At 44.4% G+C, this 18,783-nt stretch overlaps 1 protein-coding gene across 1 annotated transcript in view; it reads left to right on the forward strand.

Moving 5' to 3' along the window:
- Positions 1 to 18,783, forward strand: part of LOC126204177 (uncharacterized) — a 388,056-nt gene that overhangs the window by 344,045 nt on the left and 25,228 nt on the right. Inside the window, exon 9 of the mRNA XM_049938582.1 lies at positions 9,403 to 9,523. Coding sequence (XP_049794539.1) covers positions 9,403 to 9,523 — 121 coding nt within the window. The remainder of the gene's footprint in view (positions 1 to 9,402; positions 9,524 to 18,783) is intronic.

Raw genomic sequence — 18,783 nt, forward strand, 5'->3', positions numbered from 1 at the left:
ATGATCGCTTGTCCTCTAGCATCATTTGAATAAAAGTTACTTTTCGAAACAGTCGTTTAATTGAATTTTAATGATGCACAACAGGTTCTGTTATTAATAATACAGTTCTGGAAATAACCAAATGAGTATGTCCTGAAGGAAACCTACAATTTAATAAATTTAATAAAAGTCTTTAGTCTCTAAATTCATCGTAGCAGATTATGGACTGAGGAATGAAACTGGTTTCAACAATGGAAATACGAATTTCTAACAGGAATCGTAAATTACTCGTACAATATCAGAAGGATCATATGGTACATGTTGAATTTGCAAGCAGTAAGAAATGTTGAGCTATTGCTACAAAAACTTCTTATGTGTGAGAAAAAAATGGAATTCACTTGACATAAATTTAGATTATGGTCAAAGAGTTTACTGTTAGGTGTTGCGATCAGCTTAGTTTCGGTAACAATTAATTGATAATGGATTTTTGTCTCAAGCTGACTCGTCCCGTATTCCATTGTTTGAAGAGCTAATTTTTTCCGATTAACGATTGTATCTTCACCCTGAGGTGTTGATAAGTTATTGCCAGGGTAATGTCCTAGACAACATGCTGGTAGGACACATGCAACAAATACGGAATCGCACATCAACTTCATAGAATGACGATTCACTCACATATCCGGAAAACCTTAATCGGAAGTGACAATGGCCGTCGAAGCCCAAGCTATTTTTATGTTTGGTTTTTTGTTTCTTTCTTTGAAATTGAGTGATGGAGTTACGTGTCGCTGTTGAGTTTGATGTAAGAGGGTTGTAAACTGGGCGACATTGCCAGAAGACAGTACTATGAGTGGAATAGCGAGCACAGGTAGATAAGGCTTGGGGAAGATGAAACTAATATTAAAGACAACTGGCGTAAAGTGAGACCATCAATTGCGACCACTGATACGAATCGTTACTTACTGCTCGTGATGATTTCTCTTAGAGATGAGAGGCAAATCGTGAGATAGTTGTAAGCCTACTAAACAATGGTCATGCGGAAAGTTTGGAGTGTCGGGAAAGTGTGTGCGCACTTGGTATTTAATATCCGACTTGAGAGAGAATGACATAAGTGAAGTGATGTGATTGCAGTAACTGAAAACAGTTTTTCCGGTTTATCGACGGAAGACGAAACATAGGTGTACAGGGTAGGCCTAAGGTCCTTGTACAATTGTCACCATTTATTTTCCAAAAGCTGTAGACTTCCAAAGTTTGGTTTCTGAGAAATGAAAGAAAATCTCCAAGTTTTCGTTAGGATGTCAGTAAACTTCAACATATGCGTCGATTGTTTCTCGAAGACTGTCTAATCGATATTCTATTTCACGCCATAAGTTTGCCAACTTTCCTTCTGTAGCGCCAGCAACAGCCTCTGTTATGCTTCTTCTTAATGTACTTGTCCTTTACGAAGCTCCACAAAAAGGTATCTAAAGGTGTCATGTCTGGTAATCTTGTTGGCCAGACAGAGGGACCATCATGCCCAGTACACCTGTCAGGATATTTTTAACTAATAAAATTTATAATATGCGATCCTCAGTGCGATGGTGTACCATATCAACCATATTGACGGAAAATCACATCAGGCTACAAGTCTCTTAGTTGCGGTTTTTTGACAAAAAGGAAGAGCCAGGGACTGTGCTCTGCATTAAACCGCACAGCACGTTCATTTCAGGGGAATTCCTAACTTGGTCTGAGGCAACATGTGGATCTTCCGAACCTCATAGCCTCGAACTGTGGTTAGGTTTTCCTGATATGTGGAAAACAGCCTCATCTGAAAAACTAATTCGTTGAAGGCATTCATTGCTGGTGTCAATTCGTGCTAATATCTCAGTCAGAAAAGCTGCCCGACAAGTTCTGTCTTCGGGTTATTACGTGTGTCTTACCTGGACTTACATACATGCAGGTGCAATCTGTTGTGTAGAATTTATCGCACTGTGTCATAGGAATCCGCAATTCACGAGATGCGAGTCGTGTAGATTTGGGAGTGCTTGTAAGAACACCAGTTGCACAGATCCGACATTATTGTTCGCTGACTGAAGGCTGCCCTGCTCACGAAAGATCCAACATGCTACCGCTCTGTTTAAACTTCATATATCACACAACAATACTCATTGTACCAGGTGCTTCTCTTCCATATTGTCTTCGAAAATGTCGCTGTACATTAATTCGAGTTTTTGTCTCGTGATACCATACAACACACTGCCCCGTCTCCTTGCGTGGCGCCATTTTACAACAACAGCGATTGTAATGCTGTCTTCTCTGTTTCTATCTGCAACAAAGATACGCAAACAAGCTTGATTTGTTCTTTCATTTGTCACTAACCACACATTTGTATGTTCTATAGTTTTTGTAAAGTAAGTATTGACAATTGTACAAAGACTTAGGCCAACGCTGCATATTTTACTATGAATGTAGTGAGTGAATGCTACTATTAATTCAACCCAAGCATCCTTGGTAGCAGAAAAATGTTTTCCCGCTATGAGACCTTATGGATTCCTGATTTGCGTTCTTACAAATAAACACTTGTTTAAAATCTTAATTTTCCTTCAGTATCCGTCACAGTTCCGATAATAGTCATTTCTTTGTGGTGACTAGTTTTGGAAAATGGCGTCCATTTCAAAACCATGATCTACAAAGGATTTTATGGTGTTAACAAACAAAAGATTACAATTTACGTCCATGAGAGTACGTACAAGACGAACGGAACATACAGTATTACGGACATTTTGTATTACATCTATTCAGTACCTGTTTTTACGTACCTTAGACGCTAGTAATTATTTCCAATAGAATGCAGCAAACTGAAGCGCTGTGCTATCCTAGTTACACTTCAGTTTGATGCATTCGACTGGAAAGAATTCATATTCTATGCTCGTCGGAGGTTTATCATGTTGTATCTAATGGTTAATGGTGAGGAGTAATGCATGTTTGATTACTCACATACACATTGGTGGGAGCTGTATAATTACACCTACCTCTAAAGTATGTAAAAACCTATATTGCACATATGTAAAAGAAATAAGGGTTTGTAATACTTTATGTAACGTTCGACTTGTATGTACACTCACGGAGATAATTTGTAATTTTGCCTTGTTTACACCTTAAAATCTTTTGTAGGCTATGGTCTGAAAATAGATACAATTATCAGAAAATAGTCAAGACAAAGAAATGAATATTATCGCCCCTGTGACGGAAACTGAAGAAAAATATTTTAATAACCCAGGTTGCTGGTCGTATCGTTCATCTGTAAGTGATAACTCCGTAGACATGTTTCGTAGTGCGGCACTATAACAGAAACGTGGCAACACTATAAGAAATAACAAATAACATTTGTTATGAGTTTATTAAAAAATGGTTGTTAACTTTGGTACAACTGGATGTATGTCCTAAGCCTAAGACAATGAAATCTAATAACTCTGCTGTATTTTGGTAGTCTACGACTTTGTCAATATGACTGAATGTAATATTTAGTCAACAGGGTACTGTACTGAGTGAGATGCAACCAGTGACCTAGACTCACTGAACTAAACTGTCTAACTGCTGGTCCCGAACCGTCTGAGTGTCCGCAGCATGTGGTGTTTTGGTGGCTCTTGGTTGAAGAATTTCCGTGTCCGCCGATGCAAAGCAGAAGAATCATAGTCTACGGTTGGCAGCTTTCGATATTGGCTGCGAATGGACCTGAGACACGCCATGCGAGTGGCTGTCTCTGTGTGTTGGTGGCCTCTAACGGTGCTTGTTTTGTACCTCTTGCATGGTAAACAACATAAACTGACGGTCCGCAGCTCGTGGTCGTGCGGTAGCGTTCTCGCTTCCTACGCCCGGGTTCCCGGGTTCGATTCCCGGCGGGGTCAGGGATTTTCTCTGCCTCGTGATGACTGGGTGTTGTGTGATGTCCTTAGGTTAGTTCGGTTTAAATAGTTCTAAGTTCTAGGGGACTGATGACCATAGATGTTAAGTCCCATAGTGCTCAGAGCCATAAACTGACGGAAAAAAATTAGCACAACCTTTTAGAGGTTTCCAATTCACTCAAGATTTATTGAGATTTATTGCTACAGCAGTGTGTATGGAGTACATGAAATGATTACATTTACAGATCAATAGCACAAGCGGTTCTGAGGTACCAGGTAAAGACCCATGCTGAAAAACCCATATTGTATGCGGTCTAACCTCCACAGGTGGCAATGCAGGTGCTAATTCTGGCATTTAGTCAATCGTACAGATGACGGATACTGTCTTCTGATACGTTATGCCACACGTGTCCGACCTAATCACGTAGTTATGCAAGACTTGTTGGTTGACATGTCTCATGTGTCGCTTCTCGTCTCACCATATCTCACACGTGTTTCATTGAAACCAAGTGCGGAGACACTGCTGGCCAGGGAAGTTGGCGGACGTCTTGCAGAGCACATTGAGTTTCACGGGCAGTGTGTGGGCGAACATTTCTGTTGGAACAACACGTTACCTTCCTGTTGCAAGAATGGCAAAATAAACAAAAGAACGAGTCTAACAACGTTCTGCACGTACAGAGTGCTACACTACTGGCCATTAAAATTGCTACACCACGAAGATGACGTGCTACAGACGCGAAATTTAACCGACAGGAAGAAGATGCTGTGATATGCAAATCATTAGGTTTTCAGAGCATTCACACAAGATTGGCGCCGGTGGCGACGCCTACAACGTGCTGACGTGAGGAAAGTTTCCAAACGATTTCTCATACACAAACAGCAGTTGACCGGCGTCGCCTAGTGAAACGTTGTTGTGATTCCTCGTGTAAGGGGGAGAAATGCGTACCATCACGTTTCCGACATTGATAAAGATCGGATTGTAGCCTATCGCGATTGCGGTTTATCGTATCGCGACATTGCTATTTGCGTTGGTCGAGATCCAATGACTGTTAGCAGAATATGGAATCGGTGGGTTCAGGAGGGTAATACGGAACGCCGTGCTGGATTCCAACGGCCTCGTATCACTAGCAGTTGAGATGACCATCTGCACGAACAGTTCGACGACGTTTGCAGCAGCATGGACTATCAGCTCGGAGACCATGGCTGCGGTTGCCCTTGACACTGCATCACAGACAGGAGCGCCTGCGATGGTATACTCAACGACGAACCTGGGTGCACGAATGCCAAAACGTCATATTTTAAGATGAATCCAGGTTCTGTTTACAGCATCGTGATGGTCGCATCAGTGTTTGGCGACATTACGGTGAACGCACATTGGAAGCGTGTATTCGTCATCGCCATACTGGCGTATCACCAGGCGTAATGGTGTGGGGTACCATTGGTTACAAGTCTCGGTCACCTCTTGTTCGCATTGAGGGCACTTTGAACAAGTGGACGTTACATTTCAGATGTGTTAAGACCCGTGGCTCTACACTTCGTTCTATGCCTGCGAAAACCTACATTTCAGCAGGATAATGCACGACCGCATGTTGCAGGTCATGTACGGGCTTTTCTGGATACAGAAAACGTTCAACTGCAGCACATTCTCCAGATCTCCCACCAATTGAAAACGTCTGGTCAATGGTGGCCGAGCAACTGGCTCGTCACAATACGCCAGTCACTACTCTTGATGAACTGTGGTATCGTGTTGAAGCTGCATGGGCAGCTGTACCTGTACACGCCATCCAAGCTCTGTTTGTCTCAATGCCCAGGCGTATCAAGGCCGTTATTACGGCCAGAGGTGGTTGTTCTGGGTACTGATTTCTCAGGATCTATGCACCCAAATTGCGTGAAAATGTGATCACATGTCAGTTCTAGTATAATATGTTTGTCCAATGAATACCCGTTTATCATCTGCATTTCTTTTTGTTGTAGCAATTTTAATGGCCAGTAGTGTAATAGTCAGCACCAGTGGAGCACTGCATGTTGATGCTGTGGCTTGAGTGGCAGATGGGCTAGAGTTGTGCGTGCCCGCTTCTAATACACGGTTCGAAACAGTTCGGTTGACAAGTCTGGGCTCAAATGTCCTCTTATCTGTGCTATGATATCCCCCACTTACAATATACTCCATAGCATTCCTGGCGGGCGTCTGTGCCGCGTGGACGTCCAGAACCTCGTTTACGAGTGTGAGAATGTTCACGTACCACTGACACTAGCATCGTTGCCAACGGACGCAGCACGTCCGACTTGTGTGCAAATTCTCCGAAAGGACCAATCCGCCATTCAGAAGGTCACAGTGTGAACCCTTTCAAGCTCATTCAGTCGGCTGTAGGGAGCACGAGTGCATCTCCGTGCCGTGCTCGGCTGCTCGCTTCAGACGCCTGCACCAGACTGAGCCTTCTGGTTATGAGCATTCCTTATTGAAGACGCAGGTGGCGCTCTGGTGGCTATGCCATCAGCCTATTGTGAGCGGACGACATTAAAACGGTTATCAGTAATTCTACTATCCCCGGTGGCATATGTCGTCATCGGATCGACGTCGTATTTTCAGGTATACTGTCTTTCCGAGCGCTAAGTAATTTAAGAAACAGCGAACGCAACGGAAAATCTTAGGCAATCTAGAAGAACGGAAAGGAGAGATAATTCAAGAATCTGAATGTTGCTCTCATTCATAGTGACAGTTTGTAACCAAACATTGCACAGATCATGTGATCGCCAAACTGGCTCCATAGTCCCACAGCCATCGTTCCGCTGTCTGCCCATATTTTAACTGTACTGTCTTACTCTCCTAGTATAGTTCATTGAACAGAATACTGATCATCATTATTCGTATGGCACACACACACACACACACACACACACACACACACACACACTGCTTTCGTAATATGTGGTGAATGTCACTGCATAAAACAAAAATGAATCGACTAAATATTAACATCTAGCTTTCTAATGCATTCCACCGCTCTGGCACTGGCATTCATAAAATCATTCCACATGCCCTTACAGCTTCGTAGATCTCACTCCTCTCTTGTATGTCTGACAAATTGTTTCAGTGTGCCAAATTCTCAGCTCGGAGGTTCCACAATGCCCAATTTATAGAGTGAGCCAGCACCGACCGCATCCAGTGCGGATTCAGTTTCATTTGATCCACAATTTCGTGTCAAGTTCGACATCCACAGTATTGAATCATACACGTGCTTGGTAATTTCTGATGTGTCGGCAGTCGACACACTTTGGTGTTACTGTAGCTAGCTGTCCAGCGTAAAGTAGAGGCGCGTGTCTCCAACGAAACCTATTTCTTTGTAAGACGGGTATGTCGTGATGAATGGATAATTCCTTACTTTTTTGTATATTGTGGTAGTTTCTAAGGAGAGTCTGAGTTGTGCGAATCTGTGATAGGCAGCGGGGGAAGCCGGCAACATGAGTTGGTCTGATTGTATCAGTAATCATGCACATCATGTTGCTGAGCACTACATCAATGAGGCTGGCATGACGGCTATTACACCACACTGAAGCACAATACTGTGAGGCTGAGGAGACCGATGCAGGAGTCTCCATTGAAGCCACCACAGGTTGTGCCACACAGCCTCTGAATGATGTTGTTGAGAGTTTTTATCTTAATTGTTGTATTTTATGGATTTTTCTTACAAAACGGACAGCGATCAAATGTAATGCTAAGATACTTGTGGTACTTGTAGTGACGGAGAATATAGCCATCAAATTGCGCCTTGAGCTCTGTGTTAGCTTGTTTGTTGCCTGGGTGAACAGCACAAACCTCGCTCTTGCTGGTACTGGGCTTCCCCGAAGTTCCCATTTTCTGAAATATGAGTTAAGACCCACTAAGTCCTCTGTTAGTGTTCCCTCTGACTGACCAAGCTCTTTGATTGACAAGCCAGAGCCATACCGTCTACACAGCAGAATTTGCTTCAAGATGTTTTTGAAAGGTCAGAAATACACTCCTGGAAATTGAAATAAGAACACCGTGAATTCATTGTCCCAGGAAGGGGAAACTTTATTGACACATTCCTGGGGTCAGATACATCACATGATCACACTGACAGAACCACAGGCACATAGACACAGGCAACAGAGCATGCACAATGTCGGCACTAGTACAGTGTATATCCACCTTTCGCAGCAATGCAGGCTGCTATTCTCCCATGGAGACGATCGTAGAGATGCTGGATGTAGTCCTGTGGAACGGCTTGCCATGCCATTTCCACCTGGCGCCTCAGTTGGACCAGCGTTCGTGCTGGACGTGCAGACCGCGTGAGACGACGCTTCATCCAGTCCCAAACATGCTCAATGGGGGACAGATCCGGAGATCTTGCTGGCCAGGGTAGTTGACTTACACCTTCTAGAGCACGTTGGGTGGCACGGGATACATGCGGACGTGCATTGTCCTGTTGGAACAGCAAGTTCCCTTGCCGGTCTAGGAATGGTAGAACGATGGGTTCGATGACGGTTTGGATGTACCGTGCTCTATTCAGTGTCCCCTCGACGATCACCAGTGTCGTACGGCCAGTGTAGGAGATCGCTCCCCACACCATGATGCCGGGTGTTGGCCCTGTGTGCCTCGGTCGTATGCAGTCCTGATTGTGGCGCTCACCTGCACGGCGCCAAACACGCATACGACCATCATTGGCACCAAGGCAGAAGCGACTCTCATCGCTGAAGACGACACGTCTCCATTCGTCCCTCCATTCACGCCTGTCGCGACACCACTGGAGGCGGGCTGCACGATGTTGGGGCGTAAGCGGAAGACGGCCTAACGGTGTGCGGGACCGTAGCCCAGCTTCATGGAGACGGTTGCGAATGGTCCTCGCCGATACCCCAGGAGCAACAGTGTCCCTAATTTGCTGGGAAGTGGCGGTGCGGTCCCGTACGGCACTGCGTAGGATCCTACGGTCTTGGCGTGCATCCGTGCGTCGCTGCGGTCCGGTCCCAGGTCGACGGGCACGTGCACCTTCCGCCGACCACTGGCGACAACATCGATGTACTGTGGAGACGTCACGCCCCACGTGTTGAGCAATTCGGCGGTACGTCCACCCGGCCTCCCGCATGCCCACTATACGCCCTCGCTCAAAGTCCGTCAACTGCACATACGGTTCACGTCCACGCTGTCGCGGCATGCTACCAGTGTTAAAGACTGCGATGGAGCTCCGTATGCCACGGCAAACTGGCTGACACTGACGGCGGCGGTGCACAAATGCTGCGCAGCTAGCGCCATTCGACGGCCAACACCGCGGTTCCTGGTGTGTCCGCTGTGCCGTGCGTGTGATCATTGCTTGTACAGCCCTCTCGCAGTGTCCGGAGCAAGTATGGTGGGTCTGACACACCGGTGTCAATGTGTTCTTTTTTCCATTTTCAGGAGTGTATAATGGCTGAACAGGAGAGGAGCGGCAATTGTGCCCTTTTGCAGGCCATTATTGAGTTTCCTTTGAGTAGGATACTGATAGCCTGAAAGTGATTGAGAATAAGATAACATCCGTGTTTTCAGAGAAGATTCGGGACATGGGTTAAGCGATGGTGCAAATACATATTTTGATGAAGACTGTGGTGACTGCCAACTCTGTCTAGAAGAAGTAACGCCAACTACTAGCTTTGCTTGCACTATATTGGTGAGTAAACAAGTTTAACTAGGAACCGGGAAAAACTGTTTCATTTTCTGGCCAACTTCGCTTATTTTTTTCAATAATCGCTATTATTTTACCAATTTAAGAGTTACTTGTTGCCGATTTACATGTTATTTTTCAAGCATTTTCTTTAGGCTTGTCGTTTTTCATGGTTTTTCAGTGTCGGATCGGAAACTGAAGTATATCAATCGATTCGTTCTAGTTATTGACATCAAGACATCCGATTACTTATAATTATTGGAAAAGAAACCTCTAAGTTAAGTGTATTAAATATAATTAATTAAAGAACAAATAATTTTGCAACCAACGCTGAAGTCTTTGTAAAGAAAGCACTATCGTAACCTGCAAGTCCTCTTCTGAGACACTGTGCACCCAAACCTCTACACTTCACAATAATACGAAAACTGCTGCTCCGATACTACAGGGTGTCCATAATTAAAGTTCAGATTTCAAAACGCCGTAGAAATAGAACCACTGCTCAGACTGACGCCAAATTTGAACACCATATTACTGAGGATGGGAAAAAATTAAAAATTAACGATGATTTTGTCAAGAGATGGCGCCGTCAGCGTCTTAATTATGGGTGAGCTACAAATGAGAGATGAACTGCAGTGCAACTCCTGTGACTTGAGTCCCACATTACACCATCCGTACAGTTCAATGTGCATGGCTGTACAAGTTCAGCAGTCAAAAGTTGTAGCACTGTTAGTTACGTAAGCTCATCCACCACGGCAAGGTCGTACCACATCGGATGGGAAAAATCGGATTTTAGTAGTCCTGAGGTCAAAAACTGCATAAAAAGCAAAATGACAGCTGTTTCTAACTATCGTGAAACTAGCGTGAGACATGTCACAAGTTGAAATCGAGAAACAGCAGGTTGCGCAACAGATCGTAGTGTCTCGGGGGCCACGTTGAGAATGCGTTGTACAATGCGTGCCTTCAATCCAGCTACATTTGTAATTGGAACACTGAACACACCATCTTTCAAATAATCCCACAGCGTAAAGTTCGGATTACGATCAGGTGATCTGGACGGCTAACCTGAATTTAATTGATGAAAGGAGAAAATATAAAAATGCAGTAAATGAAGCAGGCAAAAAGGAATACAAACGTCTCAAAAATGAGATCGACAGGAAGTGCAAAATGGCTAAGCAGGGATGGCTAGAGGACAAATGTAAGGATGTAGAGGCTTGTCTCACTAGGGGTAAGATAGATACTGTCTACAGGAAAATTAAAGAGACCTTTGGAGAGAAGAGAACCACTTGTATGAATATCAAGAGCTCAGATGGCAACCCAGTTCTAAGCAAAGAAGGGAAGGCAGAAAGGTGGAAGGAGTATATAGAGGGTTTATACAAGGGCGATGTACTTGAGGACAATATCATGGAAATGGAAGAGGATGTAGATGAAGATGAAATGGGAGGTAAGATACTGCGTGAAGAGTTTGACAGAGCACTGAAAGACCTGAGTCGAAACAAGACCCCGGGAGTAGACAACATTCCATTAGAACTACTGATGGCCTTGGGAGAGCCAGTCATGACAAAACTCTACTATCTGGTGAGCAAGATGTATGAGACAGGCGAAATACCCACAGACTTCAAGAAGAATATAATAATTCCAATCCCAAAGAAAGCAGGTGTTGACAGATGTGAAAATTACCGAACTATCAGTTTAATAAGTCACAGCTGCAAAACACTAACGCGAATTCTTTACAGACGAATGGAAAAACTGGTAGAAGCGGACCTCGGGGAAGATCAGTTTGGATTCCGTAGAAATGTTGGAACACGTGAGGCAATACTAACCTTACGACTTATCTTAGAAGAAAGATTAAGAAAAGGCAAACCTACGTTTCTAGCATTTGTAGACTTAGAGAAAGCTTTTGACAACGTTAACTGGAATACTCTCTTTCAAATTCTGAAGGTGGCAGGGGTAAAATACAGGGAGCGAAAGGCTATTTACAATTTGTACAGAAACCAGATGGCAGTTATAAGAGTCGAGGGGCGTGAAAGGGAAGCAGTGGTTGGGAAAGGAGTGAGACAGGGTTGTCGACTCTCCCCGATGTTATTCAATCTGTATATTGAGCAAGCAGTAAAGGAAACAAAAGAAAAATTCGGAGTAAGTATTAAAATTCATGGAGAAGAAGTAAAAACTTTGAGGTTCGCCGATGACATTGTAATTCTGTCAGAGACAGCAAAGGACTTGGAAGAGCAGTTGAACGGAATGGACAGTGTCTTGAAAGGAGGATATAAGATGAACATCAACAAAAGCAAAACGAGGATAATGGAATGTAGTCGAATTAAGTCGGGTGATGCTGAGGGGATTAGATTAGGAAATGATACGCTTAAAGTAGTAAAGGAGTTTTGCTATTTTGGGGAGTAAAGTAACTGATGATGGTCGAAGTAGAGAGGATATAAAATGTAGACTGGCAATGGCAAGGAAATCGTTTCTGAAGAAGAGAAATTTGTTAACATCGAGTATAGATTTAAGTGTCAGGAAGTCGTTTCTGAAAGTATTTGTATGGAGTGTAGCCATGTATGGAAGTGAAACATGGACGATAACCAGTTTGGACAAGAAGAGAATAGAAGCTTTCGAAATGTGGTGCTACAGAAGAATGCTGAAGATAAGGTGGGTAGATCACGTAACTAATGAGGAGGTATTGAATAGGATTGGGGAGAAGAGAAGTTTGTGGCACAACTTGACTAGAAGAAGAGATCGGTTGGTAGGACATGTTTGAGGCATCAAGGGATCACAAATTTAGCGTTGGAGGGCAGCGTGGAGGGTAAAAATCGTAGAGGGAGACCAAGAGATCAATACACTAAGCAGATTCAGAAGGATGTAGGTTGCAGTAGGTACTGGGAGATGAAGAAGCTTGCACAGGATAGAGTAGCATGGAGAGCTGCATCAAACCAAGTCTCAGGACTGAAGACCACAACAATAACAACAACAACCTGTAGCGAAATAATGGCTGATAATTCTAACGTTTCCGAAATGCCTCTGCAGCAGTCGCCTCACTGGCTGTGTGACAGGCTGAGGAGGGCCATCTTGCACAAAAATGATCTTAACTACACGTCCGTACTGTTGAAAGGTTGGAATGACGTTGGTGCGCGGAACACTGTCAGAGCGTTTACGCAATTACGGTAAAGGTAACAGAACACAGAATGACTCATCTCCCCGAAAAAATACGGCCCTACGATAAACGATGTTATGGCAGATAGCCACTTGTTATGACTTCTGCTGTACTTGTTACGGCAGTTTGCTACTTGTTAGCAGCAGACACAGTGGCTGCGCCAAAGACTGAGACGGCGTGGAGTTTTACAATTATTTATTGAACTTTCTTTACAATTTCTCCCTCGTCGTCGCTGCCCAGCCCTGCGGATCCCTCTGCCTGGCTGCTGCTGTGTAGATTCTCCGACAATGCGCTGATCGCACTCGGAGCCTCAGGCCGCCAGTGCTCCGCTGAAGCCAGGATGCCCTGTGGTTGAGATGAACTCGTCGCCGCTCGGCAGCCGCGTCGCCGTGAGGTCAGCTGCCGACGCCTGCTGCACCGGCGGCTGGGAAGCCGCCAGTCGCGATGTCCGCGAGGTCCCGTCATGGACGGACCACGCCTCGTGGCCGGGTTGCCGTGAAGTCCGGGCGTCAGTCCCCGGCGGCACCTGTGACCGAGACCGCGCTGCGGCCGGTCCTGCTGGAAGTTCTCGATGTATTTAGTCAGCCATCGTGCCGACCGAACTCGGGCCGACCCCCAGAGCTGAAGTTGACATCTGGCGGCGAACGGATGACTCCTGCGAGCTCGAACAGACTTCTGGAATCGTCACCTACGAAGATTGAACATTCGGACACGGACCACGTCCGTCCTCAGATCCGAACTGCTTCCTAATGGATTCTGTCCGTTGCTGCCTGCGCTCCACTATTTATATCCGGCAGGAGGACGTTTTTTACCCTCAGCGGTAGCTTCTTGTTATTAATCCCGCAGTATATTGCAGTGTAACTTAGCGTGCTGTCCTCACTTCTCCTTACTCAGCACTCTCCAGGCTTCGCTTGGCGCTCGATCTGTGTGCGTCCTCGCGTCAGCTTGTTGGTAAACTGCAACTGTCAGCAAGGCTATCTGTGCCGCACTTACTTCGCAACGCCTCGATCGCCGGCTGCCTCTGTTTTGCCATTCTCCACTGCGTGAAGCAACGCTTACTGCATGTGGCCGCAACAACGATTACGTCAACCCGCACCACACAGTCCTTTGCCGAATTAAGTGGTCCTGCCCATATTCAGCAATTCTGCGCATTGACATGACCTTGGAGATGGAAATGGGTTTCGTCTGTCCACAGTGTGTTCCATAGCCATTCATTGTTCACTTCCATGTGAGCAAAAAAATTCAGAGCAAACGTTTGTCTTGCTGGAAGGTCAACAGGAAGTAATACTTGAATAAGAGTGATTTTGTGTGGATAACCGTGCCAGATGTTTCGTAGGATTTTATGCACCGTGCTCTGAGGCATGCCCAACGTTCGGATAATTCCCTGTGCACTGCTTGTTTGCACAGCCCCGCTCGACCCCTCCTTCATTGCTTTAGCCAGACCTTCGTCAGACGTCGGATCAGCTTCTCTCCTCCCTCTGCCACGCTGCCCTTCAAAAGAACTTGTCTTTTCGTATTTTATAACCATTTTCGCATTTTCGCGAGATCCTTAGCAGACATCGTAGCAATGCCTCTTTTCAAACCCTTGAGTCTCCGGAACTTCTGCAGGGCTACTAGCGCATAGTCACCGTTCTTGTGATAGAGCTTCACTAGCAGCGCACGATCGTCATGTTGGGCGAGTGGGACGCAGACTGAGAAACAGCCGTGCGAGGTGCGTCTGTTGGACTACATGTTATGACGCTTACAACGCCACCTACTGTTCTAATTTTCATTGCTGTTTTTGTTGCAATGCGTTTCCTTTTTCGTCAATCATATGATGATCAAATTTGACTTCAATTTGAACAGTGGTTCTCTTTCTACAGACTTCGAAGCTGAAACGTTAATTATGGATATCCTGTACATTTGAACGTGAAAGCCAAACTGCGTTCAGCACGACATCAAATACTTGACAATGTTAATATCTTCTGCTGGCATGGAAAGTTTCTTTTTTCACCAAGTTCTGAAGTGTCTCGCATAGGTCCAGAATAGCTACACTGCAGAGAATTGCCATTTCAGGTATACCTATCGGGCTATCTACCTGCTTCATTAACTAATATCAGTCAATGAAATTCAGAAATGTAACGTCACACAGACGTGTCTCTGGGGGTACAATAGAACGCTGAGAATGTTTGTTCCAATATTTACTCAGTACTATTTGGTGAGATGAACCCGATGTAGCCTGGGGTCTGACTGGTTGACAGTAGTAAACCGATCACATACCATGACGGTTTACTTATTTACAAAGCAAAAAAGCCGTATTTATATTGGTGTACAACGAAAATATGAAGCACAATTTACGCACCGCATTGAAGATCTCACCGAAATACGTCGTCTTTGTTACGATTTGCTGTACAGAAGGATCGGAGAACTTGACATTGGCATGTAAAACGATTACCAGCTACGAAATGAGCAGACATTCGAAGATTATATGCCTAACTCACTTGCCGGGCGTTGTGGCCGAGCGGTTCTAGGCGCTTCAGTCTGGAACCGCGCGGCTGCTACCGTCACAGGTTCGAATCCTGCTTCGGGCATGGATGTGTGTGATGTCCTTAGGTTAGTTAGATTTAAGGAGCTCTAAGTTCTAGGGGACTGATGACCTCAGATGTTAAGTCCCATAGTGCTCAGAGCCATTTGACCCTAACTCACTTGATAGAAAAAAAGATCCAATTTCAGTATTATACAACCATGAGTGTCCAATAATAGTAAACTGTTATCCTTTCACAATATTTTTACACAGGAACGGGGAACATGACACTTCCAAAATTAGTAAAGTATTTCCTTTATATCCTCAGTTTTACGTAGAAACGGAAAAAAGCCAGTATTGATGATACGCTGATGAAAAAAAAATCGCAAGACCAAGAAGGAGTTGTGCAATATAAACGAAAGACGGTAGGCATGTTTCTGCATCTGAAAGATGGTGTCTGTTCAAATTTCGTGCCACTCGGAATCGACCGGAGGTAGTAGCGCTGCTATACGGATGGAAATCACGTTTGCTTTAAATACACGTTGCAATGACCGTGAGTGTTAGTTATCTTGAAGAGTGGACGTTGTGAGTTGATTTCACCTAAGAATGTTTTTAAAGCGACAAAGACGCCATTATCAACACCTCATTGATTTCGAACGACGTCGTGAAATAGGGCTATGAGAATTTGAATCTTCCATCTCCTACACTGCAGAAAGACTTGGCAAGAATGTGGCCCCTGTACACGATTGCTGGCAACTGTGGCCGCAGGAATGTACGGTCGCAAGAAGACCGGGCTCTGGACGGCCACGTGGCACTGCCGAGAGGGAAGGCCATCGTGTTCACCGTATGGCTCTGGCGCGTCATACTGAACGTACAGCAAAAATCTGATTAGCAGTAGGCACTACAGTGACAGAACGAATTGTTACAAATCGGTTACTTGAAGGACAGCTGCCAGACAGGAGCCCTGTAGCGTGCATTCCACTGACCTCAAACCACCACCATTTGCGACCAGTGCTATCAGGCGAGAGCTAATTGGAGGGCAGTGGAGCTCTGTTGTGTTTTCTGATGGAAGCTGGTTCTAACTCGGTGCCGGTTATGGCCGTGTGCTGGTTAGAAGGTGTGGCCAGTTGAGGACCTGCAACCAATCTCTGTGCTAGACGCACTGGACCTACACGTGGAGTTTATGATCTGGGTCACAATTTCGTATGACAGCAGGAGCACTACCGTTGCTATCCCACGCACACTGACTGCAAATTTCTGCGTGAATTCGGCGATTCACTGTATTGTGCTGTCATTTAAGAACAGCTTTCCACGGGTGTTTTCCAGAGGGGATAACGCACGCCCACATACCATTGTTGTAACTAACATGCTCTGCAGAATGTCGACATTCTGGCTCGGCCTGCTCGATCATCAGATCTGTCTCCAATCGAGCACATACGGGACATCATTGAACGACAATTCCAGCTTCATTCACAAACAGCATTAAACGTTCCCGTAGTGACTGACCAAGTGCAACAGACGTGAAATTCCAAATGGTTCAAATGGTTCTGAGCACTATGGGACTTAACATCTGAGGTCATCAGTCCCCTAGAACTTAGAACTACTTAAACCTAACTAACCTAAGGACATCACACACATCCATGCCCGAGGTGCATGCACGTTTGCAAGCTTGCATTCAACGCTCTGGCGGTTACACCAGTTATTAATGTCACATTTGCGATGGGCTAACTTGCGCTTACATTAGCCTGTGATCATGCAATGTTAATCACTTAAATGTGTCACGTAGATAAATGTGTTTCTATCATTTCATTACTCTACATTAATAATCTTTTGGTGTAGCAGTTTTTTCCGAGAGTATATTTGCCGAGATGAAGTGTATGGTGACAGTCTGATCTCAAGCGTAGCTTGAAGTCTGCCTGACTGATACTAAGAAACCGAGCAGATATCTTATTGATTTATCCGTATTTGGCGGATTTTGTATTTAGACTTGCGTACAACGGAAATATCAGTGTAATTCATGCACCACATTAAAGATCTCAGCAGAATGCGTTGTCCTTGTTACGATTTGTTCTGCGAAAGGATCGGAAAATTTGGCGGCAGCAGGTGAAACTGTTATCAGTTTACGTCACATGCAGGCGTCAGTTCTTTACACGTGAAATGAACACTCATTTGTAGATTATATGCTTACCTCAGCCTTGAGAAAAAAGTCGACATCCAGTTTCGATATTATATAACCATCAGTATCCAATATTAGTAAGCTGTTCTCTTCAGATTCACGACGTTTTGGCACAGGAATGTGGAAAATGACAATTCCTACATTAGCCCCTTCGCTGCTGTGGACATATATATACATCCTGCTGTAGCGTTCCCCACGTGCTGTAGAAGTATATACGCATGCTCCTTTGGTTTTCCTACAGTGCTACCGACAATATACCGACCTCCAGTTGTTGAGGGCTAATTACTTCTGTATCTCTGTGAATAAAAAAATTCAAATATTTATCATACCACATAGGTCACTCACTACGTTCCATCGTTTTCAAAATGTCTCATTTCGATATATTAAATTGTTTGTGACACATGACGGTTGTTATGACCATGTGATTCGTGAACAGCCACATCGTGCGCGTCCGTCCATCGGATATTAAACCCAATAACTCGAGAACGAATTTTAAATATAATTTCGATATATTATGTACATTTAATTAACTGCAGTGTGTGACCTAATATAGGCCATACGCAAAGTTCACGCAATGCGGTTTTACCTCTGCAAAATGATGAAAGTTTCGCGCAATGTTTTATTTAATTTGATGCAGTGCAGTAAGTATGAGGGACAGCGAAAAGAAATTCAGTTCTTTATCGAGTAAACGTATCAAACTTAGGATGAATAATAATAAATTTTTTTCACCTATCAGTTTTCAAAAAATCAGATGAAAAGTATTTCATGTCTACTGGAACGTCGCCTCTTACACCCAAACCTCCAGATGTCAGACAATCAAATCGGCACCAGATATTGTATGTCGATATAGTATACACTAAAACTCGACCTAGTTCGTGCTACGTGCTGTCGTCCAGTAGAACCGGCGTAAACGTTAATTGAAAGTAATACCAGAACTACGGAGCAAATCAAAAGCATAACTGTGACAAACTACATTATGTTGCTTCCGTGCGGAATTTGGTAGAGCGTTATGTTTTCGTATCAATAGTCACAGTTTCAAACCCTAATGGCGGTAAGTATTTTTACTATATTATGCGTGAAAGTGTTATTTGGGAAAACGTGTTTATGACATGTGAAAGGGCTGTTTGAGGTTTACAAAAATGTTCTCTTGGCAGTCTACTTTCGCTCGTTTCTTTGAAACAGTAAACCTGTAGAGTATATCTGTAGTTCCACAGAACGAGCCCATGACGAAACGTGCCGCTCTTCGTTGGATCTTCTCTATCTCTTCTATCAGCGCTACCTGATAGGAATCCCAGATTGAAGAAAAGTACTCAAGAATTGGGCGAACAAGTGGCTCACAAGCCACTTCCTTCGTGGATGAGTTACATTTCCTTAAGATTCTTCCGATGAATCTGAGTCTAGTGTCTGTTTTTCCCATTATCTGTTTTATATGGTCATTCCAC

Source organism: Schistocerca nitens, chromosome 9, assembly GCF_023898315.1.
Source record: "Schistocerca nitens isolate TAMUIC-IGC-003100 chromosome 9, iqSchNite1.1, whole genome shotgun sequence".
Lineage (NCBI taxonomy): Eukaryota > Metazoa > Arthropoda > Insecta > Orthoptera > Acrididae > Schistocerca > Schistocerca nitens.